This window comes from Ranitomeya imitator, chromosome 2, assembly GCF_032444005.1.
Source record: "Ranitomeya imitator isolate aRanImi1 chromosome 2, aRanImi1.pri, whole genome shotgun sequence".
Lineage (NCBI taxonomy): Eukaryota > Metazoa > Chordata > Amphibia > Anura > Dendrobatidae > Ranitomeya > Ranitomeya imitator.
Genome location: NC_091283.1, coordinates 485,414,546 through 485,436,923, shown reverse-complemented (window position 1 = coordinate 485,436,923; position 22,378 = coordinate 485,414,546). Strand labels below are relative to the sequence as shown.

The following is a 22,378-nucleotide window of genomic DNA, read 5'->3' as shown; positions in this document are numbered from 1 at the left end:
AAATAGTGCAGAAAAATGTAAAAATGACATTTCCGTGAACATGTTCAGTCTTTTTCTTTTAATCATTTCAGGATTCGAAAACCATGAAGAGGTTAAAGGAAGTATCATGTTCATTCTCGGAGGACCCCCGAGCGTGCTCGGGAAATCTCGAGTAACGAGTTTATTCTCATCACTATTTAGCATATGATGGAACATGTCACAATGGTTATCTCACTGTTTTGATAAGCTAAAAAAACCCAGAGGGTATAGAGCAGGCCCACAGAAGTTTATATGTGATGTATTATGGTTTTGCAATCACAGACCATACCAATTATATGCACGGTATGTATAACTCCTGTATATTGGGATACACAGATGACATATATAATGCACATCATCATACATGTATAGGTAAATGGCTCCTGTGTAGTTCCGACTCAGGAGCTTTAAGTGACACCTTGGGATCTACTAGATACTTATACTGGTCAAAAATATTTTATGAGGCAGAACGCACGTACTAAATGTAAAGTGTTGGGATTAAGTAAGCAACACTTCTTTCTCCCCATTGCGGAAGGTCTAGAAGATGCCAGTGGGTTAAGGCAAGAGGTGTTTGCCAAATTCAACATTCATCATTGTTTGTTTCATGTGTGTGATAGCGGCGCAGCCTGCGACCCCAACTACCCTTCCCAGGCTCTTCATGGAAAGAAGCCCAGTCTCCCTTGTACATAAAGCACCTCTGTGAGAACAGCATTCAGTACTAGTGAGTGACCCAGAAAGAGAAGAAGGCTGGATGCTCTTCAGATACACGGCTAGTAGGTGGGTATTGAAAGAATGGATTTTTCCCCCTTGGTTACATAGTTTAATTTATCAATGGCTGTATAGAAATTATTGTTGGTCATAATCACTGCTGGCATGACAAATACCTGTCTTATGCACCTGTACCATGCCTACAAATGCCCTAGTAATGTAGACTTGTATACATACACATCTGACTTAGATCTTATGTTATTTCATGTCTTCTACTGCTCACATGCCAGCCCTGTGCCATCCACAATGTAACCCAGTGCTGCAACTCTGTGAAGGTGGCAAGATGTCTGCAGGTGGGGACGAGTGGGTCCCTGAGGAGCAGGAATCTGTACCCAGCAAATTACAGCGTAAAATGAAGCAGTCTCCTCTTGTTCCAGTGGGTGAGTAACAACAAAATATATCCATTTTTGCTTAAGAGTTATCCTCTATCTTAGGGGCCAGAGTCAAAGAGATTACAGCTACATTCATGCAGATATAAGAAATGGACCAATTTGTTTCTCATCGGTTATTTCGAATGAAGGTAGACTGAACTGTTTTTTTTTATCCATTGAGCCTCAGCAATATATCTGTTAAAAACAGAGGACATCTGAAGCACAAATTCTTTCTTCTGATTGTCATTCGTTTTACATGGATCTCCATAGTCTTTAATGGCAGAGTCTAATTCACAAAACAGATGAGAATAGGACATGCTGTGAGTTTTTAACACTGATGTGTGTATGGATCAATGAAACTCTATGGGTCCAAGTGCTGTGTGGGAAAAAAAACATGGACAACCCTAGGATGTGTCACACGGATATGTGAATGTGGTCCAAATTCAAGACCCAGCATTTTTTTTTAATCTGTGTTGGTTATAATTTATACATATTGGGTCCATTTCATCATTTATAATTTATTGAAATCACTTTCCTTTTTCTTGTCCTGTGCCATCTGCTGCCGTTTTTTTGCTCCATGCAGTTTATAAATTTGGCACAAAATCAAAACTGATTTTTATTTTGGTCTTTAACCATTTTTTTTGCGACTTTCCAGCAGCAAATGTTACAAATCCTTTAAAAATTGCAAATTAAAAACTCCTTCATAAATCTCGCTCAAGGAGGAGACTGGAGTGAGATTCGGCATAGTCACATTTCATGAATCTGTCTAAAACCTCTGGATATGCAAAGTTGTCGAGAAAAGAAAGAAAGAAAGAAAGAAAGAAAAAGAAAGAAAGAAAAAGAAAGAAAGAAAAAGAAAGAAAGAAAAAGAAAGAAAGAAAAAAAGAAAAAGAAAGAAAGAAAAAGAAAGAAAGAAAAAGAAAGAAAGAAAAAGAAAGAAAGAAAAAGAAAGAAAGAAAAAAAGAAAAAGAAAGAAAGAAAGAAAAAGAAAGAAAGAAAGAAAAAGAAAAAAAGAAAGAAAGAAAGAAAAAGAAAGAAAGAAAGAAAAAGAAAGAAAGAAAGAAAGAAAGAAAGAAAGAAAGAAAGAAAGAAAGAAAGAAAAAGAAAGAAAGAAAGAAAGAAAGAAAGAAAGAAAGAAAGAAAGAAAGAAAGAAAGAAAGAAAGAAAGAAAGAAAGGTTCTTAAAAAGTGGCACAAAACTTAATGGCCCTGATTCATTAAAGCAATTTTGCCAGAATTCTCAATTTAATTGCTTTGAAAATTTTTGCACAACTCAAGTTTCGCAAAAATTTTGCGACTTTTGAAATCGTCACAATAGTTTTTTCCAGCTTTTCCAAATCAAGCTCAGCTTGGGCACGGCATAAGTGTGACACTACAGATCTTCAAATTCTTGTCAAATTGTGCCATTCCCTACGTCTGAATCTTACTACAGTCATGGATTGGAGTAAAATTCCTGGTGCGACGCATGGAGGCTAACGCCACTTGAGAAACACTCCCGATTCAAAAATAAACGTGCGCATCTCAGTGAATCTGACTCCTACAAGCTCCATCAAGAAAATTGACGGTCTTGATGAATCGGGGCCATATAAAAAAAGGCGGAAATACTAAAGCCACTAAAACGGAGCAAATTACTACACAAACAGCAATAATAAATTGGGGACATAGTCTGTACAGATTTACATGGATAAGGGTTATAGCTATAAAACGTGATAAAAGAGGAAATGTACTGATTTGTTAGTAGGCATATGAAAGGTACTTGGCACTCAAAGGGATGATAAGAAAAAATGTATTCAGGTTTCTTATATTCGTAAGCAATGAAAAAGAATATATTAATAGTGTTTCGGTTCCTATAACATGGACCTTCATCAGATGCAGATTGCTGTGAATGTCATAAATAGTCCTGAGAGGATAAGTGCTGTGGAGTTGCGCCTTTATTCGCTGTATGAAGAACACTTTTCGGTTGCAATTCCACTGCCCTTATAATCTCAGGACTATTTATGACACACACAGCAATCTGTATCTGATAAAGGTCCATGTTATGGGGACCGAAACATCAACAATACATTCTTTTTCTATATGCTTTTTGATGAAGCGGAACCCTCCTTGAGCACCATTCTTATTCAGAGGAATGCCATATATCTATGCCTTACTAGTAATCTACAAATGTAGGCCAAATCCTAGCCGTGTATACAACTAAACACGAAATGGACAGATGAGATATACTCCGGGTTATGTTATTTCATGGAACAACAGAACTAATATCCTGGTGGAAATTTATCCAAATGTGTGCAGATGGTACTAGAGTTCTAGTCCACTTCCTCTCTGAAAAGGCAATTTGCATATTAAATTTATTAGAGGAGCATGCATGGCAGGGGTGTCAAACTGCATTCCTCGAGGGCTGCAAACAGGTCATGTTTTCAGGATTTCCTTGTACTGCACAGGTGATAATTTAATCACCAACTCATTATTTGTGTAGGTGATTAAATTATCACCTGTGCAGTACAAGGAAATCCTGAAAACATGACCTGTTTGCAGCCCTCGAGGAATGCAGTTTGACACCCCTGATGCATGGCGTATAAGTCTCCTCATTCTGACATGCCAGGACTGGCTTGTCAATCTCCACAAGGAGAAATATTACCCCTTACATCCCAGTCAGAGGCCTCTCACACAGTCAAATCAGATCTCATACTTTGCACTGATGAGGGGCAACACCCCGAAACACATTGTCTGCAAATTGAGATTCTGGTTTGGTTTTTATCCTAAGTCATGTGACAAGGCATGTTAAAGGGTCAATATTTACTTTTTACGATTGCTACTTCCGATAGGTGATGCTAAAAGTTCAAGTCCTCTTCCTCTCTGAAGAGACAATATGCAAATGAAAATTGTCTCATCTGGCATAAAGAAACCAATCACATCCTAGATCTACCTCTTTTCAGAGGCCCCTTTTTGAAAATGAGAAGGGCTATCTAAATGTATGCTTAATCTCTGCAGGTCTGGCTGGATTTGCCATGATTGTCATTTATGGACTTTACAGACTAAAACAACGAGGCAACGTTAAAATGTCTGTTCACCTAATTCATACCCGGGTAGCCGCACAGGCCTGTGTGGTAGGAGCCACTGCTTTGGGTAAGTCTATGCCACGATGCTCATCTACCTCAGTATCAAAATAAGACGCTATGTTTTACCAAAGAATGCTCCATTCAGACCATTTGGTTGTGCAAGTAAGGAGGAACAGGTCTTGGACGGATTGAACACCTATCTTTTGATCGGTGGGGGTCCTAGCTGGAAAAATAAAGGTACAGTAGGGTTCCACTAAGTGCTATAGGTATTGTATAAGTCTATACTTGTACATGTACTTGACCATGTACAAAAAACATTTTTTTTTCTTAGATTGTCCACACCCGACAGTCTGTCTATAAGCTCTATTAGGGACCATAATGACATCTTAGAATGGCCACCTATTGGGTTCTTGATATTTGGCCAGAGCAGTGAGCAGCTGGAAGAGCAGTAGACTTATGTAAAAAGGATCACAACGGATCTTGCAAAACTTTGATCGGTGTCACAATCTAATGACCTCCATGGGCCGTGAGACATGGGAAGATGATTCTCATGGTCACCGTTTCTTTTAACTCCAGCATTGCATATTCCCTTATCGTTACAGTTCTTCTTATGCCAGACACCTCTGGTGGTGACACCGCTACCCTGTTATGTGCATGTCCAGGCCGATCATTTTATCAGTATTAGTAAAGCTTTATAGTATTACCCATCTGTCTTCAGCAGTCACAGCTGAATGTCTGCACGTCAATTTCTCTTTGCATGTGACTATTCCGCACAATTCACAATTATGACAGATCAAGAGTTAATGTTCAGGAAATGCAAAAAAAAAAGCAAGATCCCAGGAAGAGGGTAAATTCCAGAATATGCACTGAGGGATTACAGAGCCTGGAGCAAGGGCACAGAAGGAGCACGTGTCAGCAGAGTCAGGGGAAAAAAGATCATTACAACTCATCATATAGGGCTCAGAAACAGAAAATAATTACCCTGCGCTCTACTGAAGTAATCATTTGCATTTTTACATTTATTAAATGGATTTTCCTCTAACCCAATCAAAGTTACATATCAATTTCACAATTATCCAGATATTAATATTTTGGAATTGCTTAGAAAGTAACATTGTTTAGCTGCCTATAACACACATCCTTAGGTCCTTCATGATTTAGGACAATCACACACATGTCATGAAGCGATTTGTTTATTTTAGAGAGTTGTTCACTTTGGACAAACCCAACAAAATGACAATAAGCCAATTATGAAGTGGCAGCGTCACCAATGGAGAATATAAAGGGGATGTCTCATCTTGATAAATGGGTAAAATTGCAAAGTGCTTGAAATAACAAGTTTGCAAATAACCTCCCATTATAAAAAGTCTCTGTTCTTGTGAACAGAGGGATTTTTAGGGTATGTGCACATGTTGCGGATTCTCTGCGGATCCGCAACGTTTTTTTGCAGTGCAGAAACGCTGCAGATCCGCAATTGATTTACAGTACAATGTAAATCAATGAGAAAAAAAAAATGCTGTGCACACTTTGTGGAAAATCCGCTGCGGAAATGCTGCGGTTTAAAAGAAGTAGCATGTCACTTCTTTTTTGTGAATCTGCAGCGTTTTTGTACCCATTCCATTATAGAAATCCGCAGGGGTAAAAAACGCAGCAAATCCGCAAGAAAACCGCAGCAAAAACGCACAAAAAACGCTGCGGAACCGCACAAAAAACGCGACAAATCCGCCGGTGCGTTTTCTGCCAGGAGAGGCAGAATCCGCACCAGAAATTCCTAAGCCTAATCCGCAACGTGTGCACATAGCCTCAAAGCCTATAGTTCCTAGGTTACCGGTTAAGACTGTAGAATATCAGAGGTAATCTGTCTTCTAGGTAGACTTTTTGCAATAGAGCTTGCAAGCACAGCTCTGAAGCTAACCTGATCACTAGATCCAGGTTGCTTCAGTGTCCCTGTGTTCCTTTGTTGCCGCCGAGACAGATCTGCCTGTGCATGCATCATCGTAGAGGACACAGTTTGGATCAGTAGCTCAGCCTTACATCAGGAATGCATCACCACACAAGCAGAGAGGCACAGAAGCGGTGTATTCCTGAAGATAAAGGAGATTATTACAGGAGTAGTCCAATCTCCAAGATCCTATCCTAACATGTAGTAGGTGTAAAAATAATAATATTAGCAAATAACTCCAATTAGAAATGCAATATAGTTCTTCTGATTTGCTTTGTTGCTTACCCCATATGAAGGGCACTGCAGTAGCTTAGGTATCCATGGTTATGACCACTCATATAATGAGAGTTGTTAGTGATAGTAACCATGGATACCTCAGCTACTGCAATGCCCAGCACATGTGGTAAGCGACATAGCTAATCAGATGAATTATACTACTTTTCTAATTGGAGGTATTTGCTTATATTATTATAAAGAACAGCAAAAAGGCAGAGATGCTTACCTGCCTAGGCCTCCAAACAAGTGCACTATCAGGATGCAGTGGACCCATGTGGTTAAGATGGGGGCAACACAGGTGCAGAATTACCGATGAGGCAACCACTCACAACCTACCAAACTAATGGAGGGGGTGGCTGCTTGGCATATGAATGCACATAGGAGACTTGTATATGGCGCTGTTCACACAATGGGAATGCACAGGATCCAGGTTAACAGCCTAGAAGTGACACCCTTCTATTAGATCAGGCGGGCTGCCCAGCGCTATTCAAATGCATCTCATGTGAACAGACACTACAGTTTACAAGACGAAATGGCCCAACTGCACCCCGAAAAAAAGTGCAAAAACACATAAGGAAAAAAAAAATATATGTGAGGTATTAGTTTATATTTTGGCCAAAATACGCAAGCTCGTAACCCACGTCATGGGTCCCCACGCTTACAAGTCCTAGTTCTAAACAGCAATAGCACAAAATAGGGATTTTTGTGTACTCACCGTAAAATCTTTTTCCCTGAGCCATTCATTGAGGGACACAGACCGTGGGGTGTATGCTGCTGCCACTAGGAGGCTGACACTAAGTGATACAAAGAAAGCTAGCTCCGCCTCTGCAGTGTACACCCTCCTGCTGGCTCTCAGAGAACCAGTTCAGTGCAAAAGCAGTAGGAGATCAATAACATATGAGAGTATAGCATGTCACATTATATATGAGTATAGCATGTCAAATTATAAAACAAGCACAAGCTAATAACAGGGTGGGAGCGGTGTCCCCCAATGACTGACTCGGAGAAAAGGATTTTACGGTGAGTACACAAAAATCCCTATTTCTCCTTCGCCTCATTGGGGGACACAGACTATGGGATGTCCCAAAGCAGTCCCTGGGTGGGGACAACATCAGATCAGGTCCTGTGTAACCGCTACTTACAAGTGCGCCACCGTGGCCTGCAGAGTCCACCTGCCCAGATTCACATCCGCAGAAGTCTGGGAATTCTAGTGCTTCAAGAATGCATGCAGACTGGACAAACCCAAAAGCTTGCAGGCGTGTTTTGCCGACACCTGGTGCCTAGAACCCAAGAAACCTCAATAGACAGGGAGATAGGCTGACATCTAACACGTGAGGACTCCTGGATGGTGTATCGAATCCACCAGACTAACATTGCCGATGAAACAAATAAACCCTTCCTGTAACCATCAGGAAGCCTTCCTCTTACCGTCAGGAAGCCCAAATAAAGAGTCCAACCTTCGGAAGGACGCCGTCCTCGATACGCACCTACTCAGAGCACTCACTTAATCCAGAATATGGGAAACCTATTCCGTTTTGTGTACTGGTGCCTAAAGAGATGAGGGAAGAACGATGCCCTCATAACAGTGGGAATACAATACCATCTTGGTAACAAGGGACGGGGATCGCCTGAGGACAACCTTGCCTTGATGGTAATAAGGGAAAAAAGTCTGAAAGAACAGAGCAGCTAGCTCCGAAGACTCGTCAGGATGATGAGATCGCAGAGAAAAAAGGGCGACCATCCCTGATAGTAAAGTCTGTCCGGATCAAAAGGAGTCTACTGTAAGACTCCCAGGACCATTAAGGTCACAAAGATGTAATGGTATGCGATAGGGAAGAACCACATGAGAAAACTTCCTGCGAGGAATTCCCTACTTGCAGTTTTGTTGCAATAAAACGGAAAAAATACTAGTTCCGCAAGCGAAAAACTTGACATGGTCAGTGCGGATCTCCCAGGATTACTGGGGCCCTTCCTGCTTTCGAAAGGCTCTCGGAAGTAGTGGAAGAGGGGTTATGGAAACTGGTACCACGGAAGAGCCAAAGCATGCGCTGCGATGGCTTTTGGATCTCGAGGCCGAACCATGAACTAAAGTACATCTGGAGTGCTCCAGTGAAGGGAGATCTGATGGAAGACTTCCGGGTGAAGTTCCCACTCATTTGAGGCGGGACTCTGACGGCGTCTGCCGCCAAGAGTTCTACTCCCGGGATGTGTAGTGTCGAGATCACCGAATGATAGATCTCGGCCCATCAGAGAATGTGAGGTACATCGGCCATGGCGCCTGACCGTGGGTACCTGCTAGATGATTGACGTATGGCACAGCCATGGCATTATCCGATTGAATTCGGATGGGGTGACCCACCAGAAGGCAGTGGACCTGCTGTACGACTAGCCATACCGTTCGGATCCCCAGAACAATGATCGGGAGAAGAAGACTGGCAGTGGCAGTCACAAATAACCATTGAACTGGGAGAAAGGATCTCCTCGATGAGGAAGATGCTCAGAGACGACCCTCTGAAAGCCTGTTTGACCCGCAGAAAACGAGAGGAGCGAAGGAAACTGCTTCCATTGCCGTCACCATTTTTCCTCAGAACCCTCCAAGCAAATTGAATGGAATGAGGGGATGAGTGATCAAGTGCGCGGGCTCCCTGTTGAAGGGCCACAGCCTTGTCTCGAGGGAGAATCACCAACCTTCTGGAAGTGTCCAGGATCATCCTCAAAAAGGATATCTGCTGGGCTGGAGATGAAGAAAACTTGTCTAAGTTTAGCTGCCAGCCCAGGTGAGAGAGGGTATCGGAGAGATATAGACAACTCAGTGCTGTCCTGGAAGAGTGGCTAGAAAGTCGACCAGATAGGGCAGGACGACCATGCCTCTAGGGTGCAAGAGGAACACGACAGCTGCCATGACCCTTGAGAACAATCAGGGTGCGCTAGCAAGGCCGAGGGGCAAGGTCTTGACTTGAAAATGCTATTTGCGAATGGAAAAGCAAAGGAATTTTTGAAGAGGGAAAAAATAGGAATGTGAAGGTAAGCATCACGAATGTCGATGGATTCCAGAAACTCTACCCGTTTCCGGTGAAGTAATGGCTGAGCGGAGAAACTCCATCCGAATGAGGACCTTGTCAAGCTTGTTAGAAGTTTGAGGTCCAGGATCTGTCTTACTTTTCAGTCCCCTTTTTGGAACCAAAATCCCTTAGGGCACGTGCACATGCTGCGGATTTTTGCTGCAGATCCGCAGCTGTTCTCCACGAGTCCACAGTACCATGTAAACCCATGGAAAACAAAATCCACAGTGCACATGCTGCAGAAAAAAATGCGCGGAAACGCAGCGTTGTTTACTCCGCAGCATGTCAATTCTCTGCGCGGACTCCGCTGCGGTCCACACCTGCTCCATAATAGGAATCCACAGGTGTAAAACTGCAGGTGGAATCCGCATAAAAAACGCAGTAAATCTGCGGTAATTCCGCAGTGCGGTTTACCTGCGAATTTACAAAAACAGGTGCGGAAAAATCCGCAGAGATCCCACCTACGTATGCACACACCCCCAGATCTACACTGTCCTGGACAACCCTTCCACTGCTGGTTGGGTCTGTAGAAAACAAGCGATCCTTTGTTCCTGCGTGGGGAACGCTCCCAACTTCTCACCGAATAACCGACCACTCTGGTAAGGGAGTGATGTCAGAGGCTTTTTGAACGCAGAGTACGCTTCCATTCTCTGAGCTATAATGCCCTACTGAGTGTAATGGCATTTGCTGCTGACAGCGCCGCGCAACTAGCCGCATCCAAGAAGCTTGAACCACAGTCTCCCGCTCAAGAGATTTGAATGACTGTACTGTCTACGGGAAAAGTTTACTGTTGTGAATAAAAGTAGTTAAGATCTCCAACTAGGAGACCATTGCTCTAGCAACCCATGCGGCGGCTAAGGGAGTAGAGTGCTGAACCCGAGGCCGCAAGATGGAACGAACCAGATTTGCTATCTGACAGTCCATGGTATTTGTAATTCATGACCCATCGGGCAGGGATACTGGTAGGTATACCACAGGAGATTCTACCCGGTTAATCTGCCAAGTGGCAGAATGCGCGGCTGCATCCAGCAGGTCATGAAAAAACAGTCTCTTGCTATCGCCGCTCTCTTTTGACGGTGCAGAGTTAAAATGATGAACCTCTCGATCCACCATCCTCTTAACAGGGAAGTGGAGCGGGATTGTCCGCCTTCTTGTATCATCTGCTAAATAGTGGTGATGCAGAGGGGGGTGCTCAGTCGCCAAAAAGGGTGCCTCTGTACATCCAGAGTTAAGGTAACGGGGGTCAGGGCTGGTTGTTCGGCGTTAGGCCTGGCTGCAGAAGAGGATACATGGAGGCGACACTCCAATGTGCTCATCAGTTGATGGTGTGGGAAGATCGGTGCCCTTTAAAGGACCCGTCGCCCCTAAAAATCAGACCAGGCATGGCATCCTACGTCGTAGGCGTCTAGAAGGTCGACCTGAAAAAGGATACCATGCTTGAAGAGGCTTCTGTCCAGTGAATTGCTTATCCGGACACTCCCTGTCCGGGAGAATGCAAATGCTCTACGAGGGAGTTTAGTCTCCTTATGAGGGACACTGCATGATCTAGAGCAGAACCGGAGTCCTCGTCAATCTACAGAGATTGGTTGATGATATAAATAGTCTTATCTATCCTTTTCTGAAGCTCTGGCGTGTCCAGATCCAAGGCAATATCCGATCCATATTCAGAGTCTTGTTCTCAACAAATCATTGGTGAGGGATATCAGGAAATGAAGCTTCCGTTTTCTAGATGCCTGTACGTTTCCAGAATACTTGCGGCCCCTACTAGCCGACGGTTCCCATGTAGGAGAGAAAGCATCTATATCGGTCCTGCGAGCACTCCGAGCCACAGAGGGTTCACGGAGGGATTCAATCTCTTGGTCAGAGAAGGCATGGATTGTGGTCAGTGACTAAGCCCACACAGGGGAACTAGGTACTCTGGGATAAGCGGCGGAGGGCTCCTGAGCTCAATTAAGGTAAGAGGCTACAGACTGGTCATATGCCTTTAAGACAAGGGAATACTGGTCATGTGACTTGAAGACCGGGGAATATTGGTCATGGGCCTTTAAAGGGACTCTGTCACCTGAATTTGGCGGGACTGGTTTTGGGTCATATGGGCGGAGTTTTCAGGTGTTTGATTCACCCTTTCCTTACCCGCTGGCTGCATGCTGGCTGCAATATTGGATTGAAGTTCATTCTCTGTCCTCCATAGTACACGCCTGTGCAAAGCAATCTTGCCTTGTGCAGGTGTGTACTATGGAGGACAGAGAATGAACTTCAATCCAATATTGCAGCCAGCATGCAGCCAGCGGGTAAGGAAAGGGTGAATCAAACACCCGAAAACTCCGCCCATATGACCCAAAACCAGTCCCGCCAAATTCAGGTGACAGGTTCCCTTTAAGACAGGGGTGTCAAACTGCATTCCTCGAGGGCTGCAAACAGGTCATGTTTTCGGGATTTCCTTGTACTGCACAGGTGATAATTTAATCATCAACTCATTATTTGTGTAGGTGATTAAATTATCACCTGTGCAGTACAAGGAAATCCTAAAAACATGACCTGTTTGCAGCCCTCGAGGAATGCAGTTTGACACCCCTGCTTTAAGACCAGGGAATACGGATTCTGTGCCTTTAAGACCAGGGAATACTGGTCATGAGCCTTTAAGACCAGGGAATAGTGGTCATGAGCCTTTAAGACAGGGAATACTGGTCATGTGCCTTTAAGACCAGGGAATGCTGGTCATGTGCCTTTAAGACCAGAAGATACTGGTCAAGTGCCTTTAAGACAAGGGAATGCTGGCCAAGTGCCTTAACCCCTTAAGCCCCAAGGTTGCTTTGCACGTTAATGACCGGGCCAATTTTTACAATTCTGACCACTGTCCCTTTATGAGGTTATAACTCTGGAACGCTTCAACGGATCCCAGTGATTCTGACATTGTTTTCTCGGGACATATTGTACTTCATGATGGTGGTAAAATTTCTTTGATATTACCTGCGTTTATTTGTGAAAAAAACGGAAATTTGGCGAAAATTTTGAAAATTTCGCAATTTTCCAACTTTGAATTTTTATGCAATTAAATCACAGAGATATGTCACACAAAATACTTAATAAGTAACATTTCCCACATGTCTACTTTACATCAGCACAATTTTGGAACCAAAATTTTTTTTTGTTAGGGAGTTATAAGGGTTAAAAGTTGACAAGCAATTTCTCATTTTTACAACACCATTTTTTTTTAGCGACCACATCTCATTTGAAGTCATTTTGAGGGGTCTATATGATAGAAAATACCCAAGTGTGACACCATTCTAAAAGCTGCACCCCTCAAGGTGCTCAAAACCATATTCAAGAAGTTTATTAACCCTTCTGGTGCTTCACAGGAATTTTTGGAATGTTTAAATAAAAATGAACATTTAACTTTTTTTCACAAAAAATTTACTTCAGCTCCAATTTGTTTTATTTTACCATGGGTAACAGGAGAAAATGGACCCCAAAAGTTGTTGTACAATTTGTCCTGAGTACACCGATACCCCATATGTGGGGGTAAACCACTGTTTGGGCGCATGACAGAGCTCGGAAGCGAAGGAGCGCCATTTGACTTTTCAATGCAAAATTGACTGGAATTGAGATGGGACGCCATGTTGCGTTTGGGGAGCCCCTGATGTGCCTAAACATTGAAACCCCCCACAAGTGACACCATTTTGGAAAGTAGACCCCCTAAGGAACTTATCTAGAGGTGTGGTGAGCACTTTGACCCACCAAGTGCTTCACAGAAGTTTATAATGCAGAACCGTAAAAATAAAAAATCATATTTTTTCACAAAAATTATCTTTTCACCCCCAATTTTTTATTTTCCCAAGGGTAAGAGAAGAAATTGGACCCCAAAAGTTGTTGTACAATTTGTCCTGAGTACGCTGATACCCCATATGTGGGGGTAAACCACTGTTTGGGCGCATGGGAGAGCTCGGAAGGGAAGTAGCGCCGTTTGACTTTTCAATGCAAAATTGACAGGAATTGAGATGGGACCCCATGTTGCGTTTGGAGAGCCACTGATGTGCCTAAACATTGAAACCCCCCACAAGTGACACCATTTTGGAAAGTAGACCCCCTAAGGAACTTATCTAGATGTGTGGTGAGCGCTTTGACCCACCAAGGGCTTCACAGAAGTTTATAATGCAGAGCCGTAAAAATAAAACAAAAATTTTTTCCCACAAAAATTATTTTTTTAGCCCCCAGTTTTGTATTTTCCCAAGGGTAGCAGGAGAAATTGGACCCCAAAAGTTGTTGTCCAATTTGTCCTGAGTGCGCTGATACCTCATATGTGGGGGGGCAACCACCGTTTGGACGCATGGAAGGGCTCGGAAGGGAAGGAGCGCCATTTGGAATGCAGACTTAGATGGAATGGTCTGCAGGCGTCACATTGCGTTTGCAGAGCCCCTAATGTACCTAAACAGTAGAAACCCCCCACAAGTGACACCATGTTGGAAAGTAGACCCCCTAAGGAACTTATCTAGATGTGTGGTGAGCGCTTTGACCCACCAAGGGCTTCACAGAAGTTTATAATGCAGAGCCGTAAAAATAAAACAAAAATTTTTTCCCACAAAAATTATTTTTCAGCCCCCAGTTTTGTATTTTCCCGAGGGTAACAGGAGAAATTGGACCCCAAAAGTTGTTGTCCAATTTGTCCTGAGTGCGCTGATACCCCATATGTGGGGGGAACCACCGTTTGGATGCATGGGAGGGCTCGGAAGGGAAGGAGCGCCATTTGGAATGCAGACTTAGATGGAATGGTCTGCAGGCGTCACATTGCGTTTGCAGAGCCCCTAATGTACCTAAACAGTAGAAGCCCCCCACAAGTGACCCCATTTTGGAAACTAGACCCCCCAAGGAACTTATCTAGATGTGTTGTAAGAACTTTGAACCCCCAAATGTTTCACTACAGTTTATAATGCAGAGCCGTAAAAAAAAAAAAACCTTTTTTTTTCCCACAAAAATTATTTTTTAGCCCCCAGTTTTGTATTTTCCCAAGGGTAACAGGAGAAATTGGACCCCAAGGGTTGTTGTCCTATTTGTCCTGAGTACGCTGATACCCCATATGTTGGGGTAAACCCCTGTTTGGGCACACGGGAGAGCTCGGAAGGGAAGAAGCACTGTTTTACTTTTTCAACGCAGAATTGGCTGGAATTGAGATCGGACGCCATGTCGCGTTTGGAGAGCCCCTGATGTGCCTAAACAGTGGAAACCCCCCAATTATAACTGAAACCCTAATCCAAACACACCCCTAACCCTAATCCCAACAGTAACCCTAACCACACCTCTAACCCTGACACACCCCTAACCCCAATCCCAACCCTATTCCCAACCGTAAATGTAATCTAAACCCTAATCGCAACTTTAGCCCCAACCCTAACCCTAACTTTAGCCCCAACCCTAACGGTAGCCTTAACCCTAGCCCCAACCCTAAACCTAACCCTAGCCCCAACCCTAGCCCTAACCCTAGCCCTAACCCTAGTCCTAACCCTAGCCCTAATGGGAAAATGGAAATAAATACATTTTTTTTTATTTTTCCCTAACTAAGGGGGTGATGAAGGGGGGTTTGATTTACTTTTATAGCGGGTTTTATAGCGGATTTTTATGATTGGCAGCCGTCACACACTGAAAGACGCTTTTTATTGCAAAAAATATTTTTTGCGTTACCACATTTTGAGAGCTATAAATTTTCAATATTTTGGTCCACAGAGTCATGTGAGGTCTTGTTTTTTGCGGGACGAGTTGACGTTTTTATTGGTAACATTTTTGGGCACGGCACATTTTTTGATCGCTTTTTATTCCGATTTTTGTGAGGCAGAATGACCAAAAACCAGCTATTCATGAATATCTTTTGGGGGAGGCGTTTATACCGTTCCGCGTTTGGTAAAATTGATAAAGCAGTTTTATTCTTCGGGTCAGTACGATTACAGCGATACCTCATTTATATTATTTTTTTATGTTTTGGCGCTTTTATACGACAAAAACTATTTTATAGAAAAAATAATTTTTGCATCGCTTTATTCTGAGGACTATAACTTTTTTATTTTTTTGCTGATCATGATGTATGGCAGCTCGTTTTTTGCGGGACAAGATGACGCTTTCAGCGGTACCATGGTTATTTATATCTGTCTTTTTGATCGCGTGTTATTCCACTTTTTGTTCGGCGGTATGATAATAAAGCGTTGTTTTTTGCCTCTTTTTTTTTTTCTTACGGTGTTTACTGAAGGGGTTAACTAGTGGGCCAGTTTTATAGGTCGGGTCGTTACGGACGCGGCAATACTAAATATGTGTACTTTTATTGTTTGTTTTTTTTATTTAGATAAAGAAATGTATTTATGGGAATAATATTTTATTTTTTTTTCATTATTTTGGAATATTTTTTTTATATTTTTTTTTACACATTTGGAAAAATTTTTTTGACTTTTTTACTTTGCCCCAGGGGGGGACATCACAGATCAGTGATCTGACAGTGTGCACAGCACTCTATCAGATCACCGATCTGATAGAAGTGCAGGCTGCTTCACAGTGCCTGCTCTGAGCAGGCTTCTGTGAAGCCACCTCCCTCCCTGCAGGTCCCGGATCCGCGGCCATCTTGGATCCGGGCCTGGTAGATGCAGGGAGGGAGGTAAGACCCTCGGAGCAACGCGATCACATCGCGTTGCTGCGGGGGTCTCAGGGAAGCCCGCAGGGAGCCCCCTCCCTGCGGGAAGCTTCCCTATACCGCCGGCACATCGCTATCATCTTTGATCGCGGTGTGCCGGGGGTTAATGTGCCGGGGGCGGTCCGTGACCGCTCCTGGCACATAGTGCCGGATGTCAGCTGCGATAGGCAGCTGACACCCGGCCGCGCTCCCCCCGAGAGCGCGGCCGATCGCATATGACGTACTATCCCGTCACTGGGAATTAAGTCCCAGGGCACCTCGACGGGATAGTACGTCATATGGGATAAAGGGGTTAAGACCAGGGAATACTGGTCATGTGCCTTTAAGACCAGGGAATACTGGTCATGTGCCTTTAAGACCAGGGAATACTGGTCATGTGCCTTTAAGACCAGGGAATACTGGTCATGTTCATGCGACTAAGTACAGGGGAGAGAGCAGTACTTCCTTACCCGGGTACTGATGTTGCAGCGTTGTTGTGCCCCTTTAATGCAAAACCGTCGCCCCTGTGTGAGCCGGCTAGGTGGAGCAAGATGGCCACCGAGAATTGCAGAGGTGGTAAAGTCTCGCAGAGAAAGAGAGGCGCCAATTCGGGGTGACTTCCATGAATAGGCCCAAGCCGGGCCTAAATTTCTGCAGCCGGCGGGAGCAATACCAGCGGTAGAAGTGAGGGGCGTTGTAGTGGACGAGAAAACTGAGCGCTCCTGTGCAGGGCGAGAAGCGCCAGAAAAGTGGGCGGAGCCACCTTAGCACGCCATAGTGCGGGCGCGGCTTCCGGGATGCGGCCTACACATCGGCCGAAGCTGGGGGCTAAATTTTTGCAGCCGGCCGGAGCGTTACCTCAGGGAGGTGGGTCACAGGGAAGCCATGGCTGAGGCTGCCTGTTAGCATGTGTATATCCCTCTGCAGAGTCCATCGCTGACTGGATCCACTCACCATCGGTGCGCGTCTCCACATGGAGCCGCCGCGGATCACTGGGTTTCAGCCCCGAGGAAAGCGCGCGTACTCTACTGTTCTGTTGCAGGTCAGGTATTGCAGCGTGGACAGTGCAGGGATAGAGGGGTAAACTTCAATCCACCGTCCCTTTGTTAGGGAGGTGGAGAGGAACCGTCCGCCTCCTTGTGCCATCTGCTTTAACAGTGGTGGGACAGTGGGGGGCTGCTCGGACGCCATAGAGAGGGGCTTTGTACATCCACGGAGTTCAGCCCCCGGGTGGATAGGGCTGAATGTCCGGCATTAGGCCTGGCTGCAGCAGAGAATACATGGAGGCGACGCTCCATGTGCTTGACTGTTGATGGTGCGGGGAGATTGGTGCCCTTAAAGAGACCGGTCGCTCCTAAAAATCAGCTCAGGCGTGGCACGTCGCAGGAGAGGATACAGAGAGGCGACACTCTCCGTGCTTGCCTGCTGATGGTTCAGGGAGATCGGAGCCTTGAAAGGATCGGTCGCCCCATTCGTGCATGGAAAGATTAAAAATGAGTGATGAGCGAATATACTCGTTACTCGAGGTTTCTCGAGCACGCTCGGGGGTCCTCCGAGTATTTTTTAGTGCTCGGAGATCTAGTTTTTCATGCCGCAGCTGAATGATTTACATCTGTTAGCCAGCATAAGTACATGTAGGGGTTGCCTGGTTGCTTCGTAATCCCCACATGTAATCAAGCTGGCTAACAGATGTAAATCATTCAGCTGCAGCAAGAAAAACAATCTCCGAGCACTAAAAAATACTCGGAGGACACCTGAGTGTGCTCGAGAAATCTCAAGCAACGAGTATATTCGCTCATCACTATTAAAAATCAAAAAGGTAAGGAGTAAAAATTGAAAAGTAAAATAATAAGAGTTTTGGGTCTGAATAGCAGACCCGTCCGTGTGCCTCCTACGGACACGAAGCAAGAACGGGTTAGCTGAGAGCCAGCAGGAGGGTGTATACTGCAGGGGAGGAGAGAACTTTCTTTGTATCACTTAGGCTGCCGTCACACTAGCAGTATTTGGTCAGTATTTTACCTCAGTATTTGTAAGCCAAAACCAGGAGTGGAACAATTAGAGGAAAAGTATGATAGAAACATATGCACCACTTCTGCATTATCACCCACTCCTGGTTTTGGCTTACAAATACTGATGTAAAACACTGACCAAAAACGGCCAGTGTGACGGCAGCCTTAAGGTACCGTCACACATAACGATATCATAGTAACATAGTTAGTAAGGCCGAAAAAAGACATTTGTCCATCCAGTTCAGCCTATATTCCATCATAATAAATCCCCAGATCTACGTCCTTCTACAGAACCTAATAATTGTATGTTACAATATTGTTCTGCTCCAGGAAGACATCCAGGCCTCTCTTGAACCCCTCGACTGAGTTCGCCATCACCACCTCCTCAGGCAAGCAATTCCAGATTCTCACTGCCCTAACAGTAAAGAATCCTCTTCTATGTTGGTGGAAAAACCTTCTCTCCTCCAGACGCAAAGAATGCCCCCTTGTGCCCGTCACCTTCATTGGTATAAACAGATTCTCAGCGAGATATTTGTATTGTCCCCTTATATACTTATACATGGTTATTAGATCGCCCCTCAGCTTTTTGTGACGTAGCAACGACATCGTTAACGAAATCGTTATGTGTGACAGCGACAAACGATCAGGCCCCTGCTGGGAGATCGTTGATCGCTGGGGAAAGTCCAGCACTTTATTTTGTCGCTGGATCTCCCGCTGACATTGCTGAATCGGCGGGCGATGTCTTCACTGGTAACCAGGGTAAACATCGGGTTACTAAGCGGCCCTGCGCTTAGTAACCCGATGTTTACCCTGGTTACCGTTGTAAATGTGAAAAAACAAACACTACATACTTACATTCCGGTGTCTGGTCAGGTCCCTCGCCGTCAGCTTCCCGCACTGACTGGTGAGTGCCGGCCAGCCGTAAAGCACAGCACAGCGGTGACGTCACCGCTGTACTTTACGGCCGGTGCTCAGTCAGTGCGGGAAGCTGAAGGCGAGGGACCTGACCAGACACCGGAATGTAAGTATGTAGTGTTTGTTTTTTTACATTTACAACGGTAACCAGGGTAAACATTGGGTTACTAAGCGCGGCCCTGCGCTTAGTAACCCGATGTTTACCCTGGTTACCCGGGGACTTCAGGATCGTTGGTCGCTGGAGAGCTGTCTGTGTGACAGCTCTCCAGCGACCAAACAGCAACGCTGCAGCGACCAAACAGCAACGCTGCAGCGATCGACATCGTTGTCGGTATCGCTGCAGCGTCGCTTAGTGTGACGGTACCTTTAGTGTCAGCAGCATACACCCATGGTCTGTGTCCCCCAATGAGGCGAAGGAGAAAAGAGGATTCAGAGATCCTCCAAAAATTCAGAAAAATAGCACAAAAAAAAAAGGCAGAGATGCTTACCTGCCTAGGCCTCCCAACAAATGCACTGGACCCATGTGGTTAAGATGGGTGCAGTTGGGGCCATTTTGTCTTGTAAACTGTGGTGTCTGTTCACATGGGATGCATTTGGATAGCGCTGCGTGTTGAAAATTTACCGCACACTTGGAGTCAGTATGATGCAAAAAGATTTTACAAGTTTATTGTGTATACAGTCTATGTTGCCACAGAGATTGTGTATACAGTCTATGTTGCCACAGAGGAAAGAAAACATGCTGATAGAAACCCAACGTTTCGACCCTCCTGGGTCTTATTCATGGGGTTACTAAGGAAAATAAGGAGATAATGTCAGATTATATAACTGTTAACATCGACTGGGGCAAAGAAAAAAATAACGTGAGAGCACGCTAGATCATACCTATGTAAATATATATACATAAACACACACACCAATAGTTTATATACACAGAGACGCATAAATGATATATACAAATACATACAGATATATACAGAGGGAGAGGAGTCAAAGATGGTAGGAGACCACCAGTGTAGAGCAACAATATTCAATTCAAAGTTGTATGACCTAACTCTGAATAAGGGGTGTTTAGAGATCACAGATATCATACAAGCTGGTTACCTTGTTTAACAATTAGGCACACATGAGTGGCAAACGTAGGGTAGGGGCAAGGATCCTTTGGTGTACAGATTGTCACTGTGATGAACGATAGAATGGCAAAGTTACACCGGGGTAGATGTAAATAGAATATACTCTGTGGTAACAGACTGTATACACAATAAATTTGTAAAATCTTTTTGCATCATACTGACTACAAGTGTGCGGTAAATTTTCAACACGTGACTATTTGGACCACGTGGTCTGTTTTACCAGCACCTACCTACCCTTGACCAGAGTGCACACCATTACTCCCCTTTGGATAGCGCTGGGCAGCCCGCCTGATCTAATAGAAGGGTGTCACTTCTAGGCTGTTAACCTGAATCCTGTGCATTCCCTTTGTGTGAACAGCGCCACATACAAGTCTCTTATGTGCAGTCATATGCCAAGCAGCCACCCTCTCCATTAGTTTGGTAGGTTGTGAGTGGCTGCCTCATCGGTAATTCTGCACCTCTGTTGCCTCCATCCTAACCACATGGGTCCACTGCATACTGATTTGTTTGGAGGCCAAGGCAGGTAAGCATCTCTGCCTTTTTTGCTGTTTTCTTTCAGAATTTTTGGAGGATCTCTGAATCCTTTTTGTGCTATTGCTGTTTATATTATTATAACTATTACATATTGGGATAGGATCTTGGAAATGGGAATACCCTTTTAAGCATTACACTATGCTGGTTGAAAACTATTTTTGTCTGAGACTGAGAGGTGCTATTTGACTGCACTCTAGTAAAAAAAAGTGAGGATCCTCTACGAAAGAAACGCTCTTCCCCATTCAGAATACCCTTATTTATAGAGTATAAAAAGATTTTCACACAGGACAACCCATTTAAGAGAACCTGTTGCTATAACCTATTAATATGGGATATCACATCGATTACCCGGAGGACTAAGTGGGTGACATGTCGGATCAGAATCTGCAATGCAGGTCTATGGGTAGATGAAAAAAAAAATTGGACTGCACTCAGATGACATACGAGTGTGGCCCAATTTTCACGGAGTGACAAAATGGGGAAACTTTTTTTTCTCCACGTCATAGAAAAACCTGATGACACATTGATAAGAATAATCGGACCACTGTGCTTCTATTTAACGCTGCGTACACTCACCCGCGGTTTTGGTTTATGAGCTGCAGCATGTTAATTATCTGCAGCGGAGATGCTAGTCTCCGCTGTATTGTCTCATCCATAGCCATTCATTAGATGCGGTAAATCCGCCTGGTTCAATGAACACATGTGGATTTACCTACATGATTAGAATGCGTTTTCAAGGCAGCGAAAATACGCTGCTATATCCTGATCGTGGGCACATAGCCCAAGAGATATTATCATATGCGCCTCGGACGGGCTTTCCATTCAGCCTCAGTAGACTTGGCCTATTTAATGGATTGAAATACTATAATCAGTGTATCTGTTCCGGCATGACATCAATACACCAGTTTGCAGACACCTGTGCTTCCACCAACCCAGATGTAGAACCCCAAATTCAGTTTGGCACAATACTGCTGTAGGAGCATTATGGCATCTGTAAGTGAAACGGTAGATTGCTAAAAGCCTTTTCTTTTTAGGACACCATTATTGTTTAGCCATCAAATAGAGTGGTAATAACACATCTTACATTGTGATAAGTTCAACATATGCATTTAACTTTTTTTCTTTATTTCTGCAGGAACTACATATGCCATGTACAAGGAATACAGGGAGAAAAAGGCAACCGAAAAAGAAGCTGGAAAGGCAAAATGAAAGATAGTCTACCAAGAAGCAAAGTAATCAGACTGATTTACACCTACCTTTATTTTTCCTTAAAGCTTATCATCTAGATTATGATGTGTATTGTCCGCCACCACTTGTTATCCCATATACAACTTATCTGTAATGACACAGGACCTATAGCTCCTGCCCCAGAAAAATTGCTGACCGAGCAGAAAAACAGAATAATCAGACTGGGTCTGCTGTAATAGATACAGAATGATTGTATCAAAACATGTAATAAAAAGAAAAATAGAATTTCTGTACATAAACTGACAAATTGCGATTATTGCCAAATTTCCTTTTCAACTGCCCAACTTGTGACATCATTATTCCAGGTAATTCCCTTACAGCGTTGATATATAGTGTCCCTGTTCTTCTATATGGCACCAAGGCCAGAGGGGGTAGATGCCGAGCAACGGCACCAGACA

At 44.1% G+C, this 22,378-nt stretch overlaps 1 protein-coding gene across 1 annotated transcript; it reads left to right on the top strand.

Annotated features, from left to right (window-relative positions):
- The first annotated feature begins 681 nt into the window (after positions 1-681).
- HIGD1B (HIG1 hypoxia inducible domain family member 1B) lies at positions 682-22,219 on the top strand. The gene is made up of 4 exons (XM_069751388.1): positions 682-795; positions 1,017-1,166; positions 4,148-4,282; positions 21,868-22,219. The coding sequence occupies exons 2-4, from the start codon at positions 1,070-1,072 to the stop codon at positions 21,939-21,941; spliced, it is 306 nt and encodes a 101-aa protein (XP_069607489.1). The 5' UTR covers positions 682-795; positions 1,017-1,069; the 3' UTR covers positions 21,942-22,219.
- Positions 22,220-22,378: the final 159 nt, after the last annotated feature.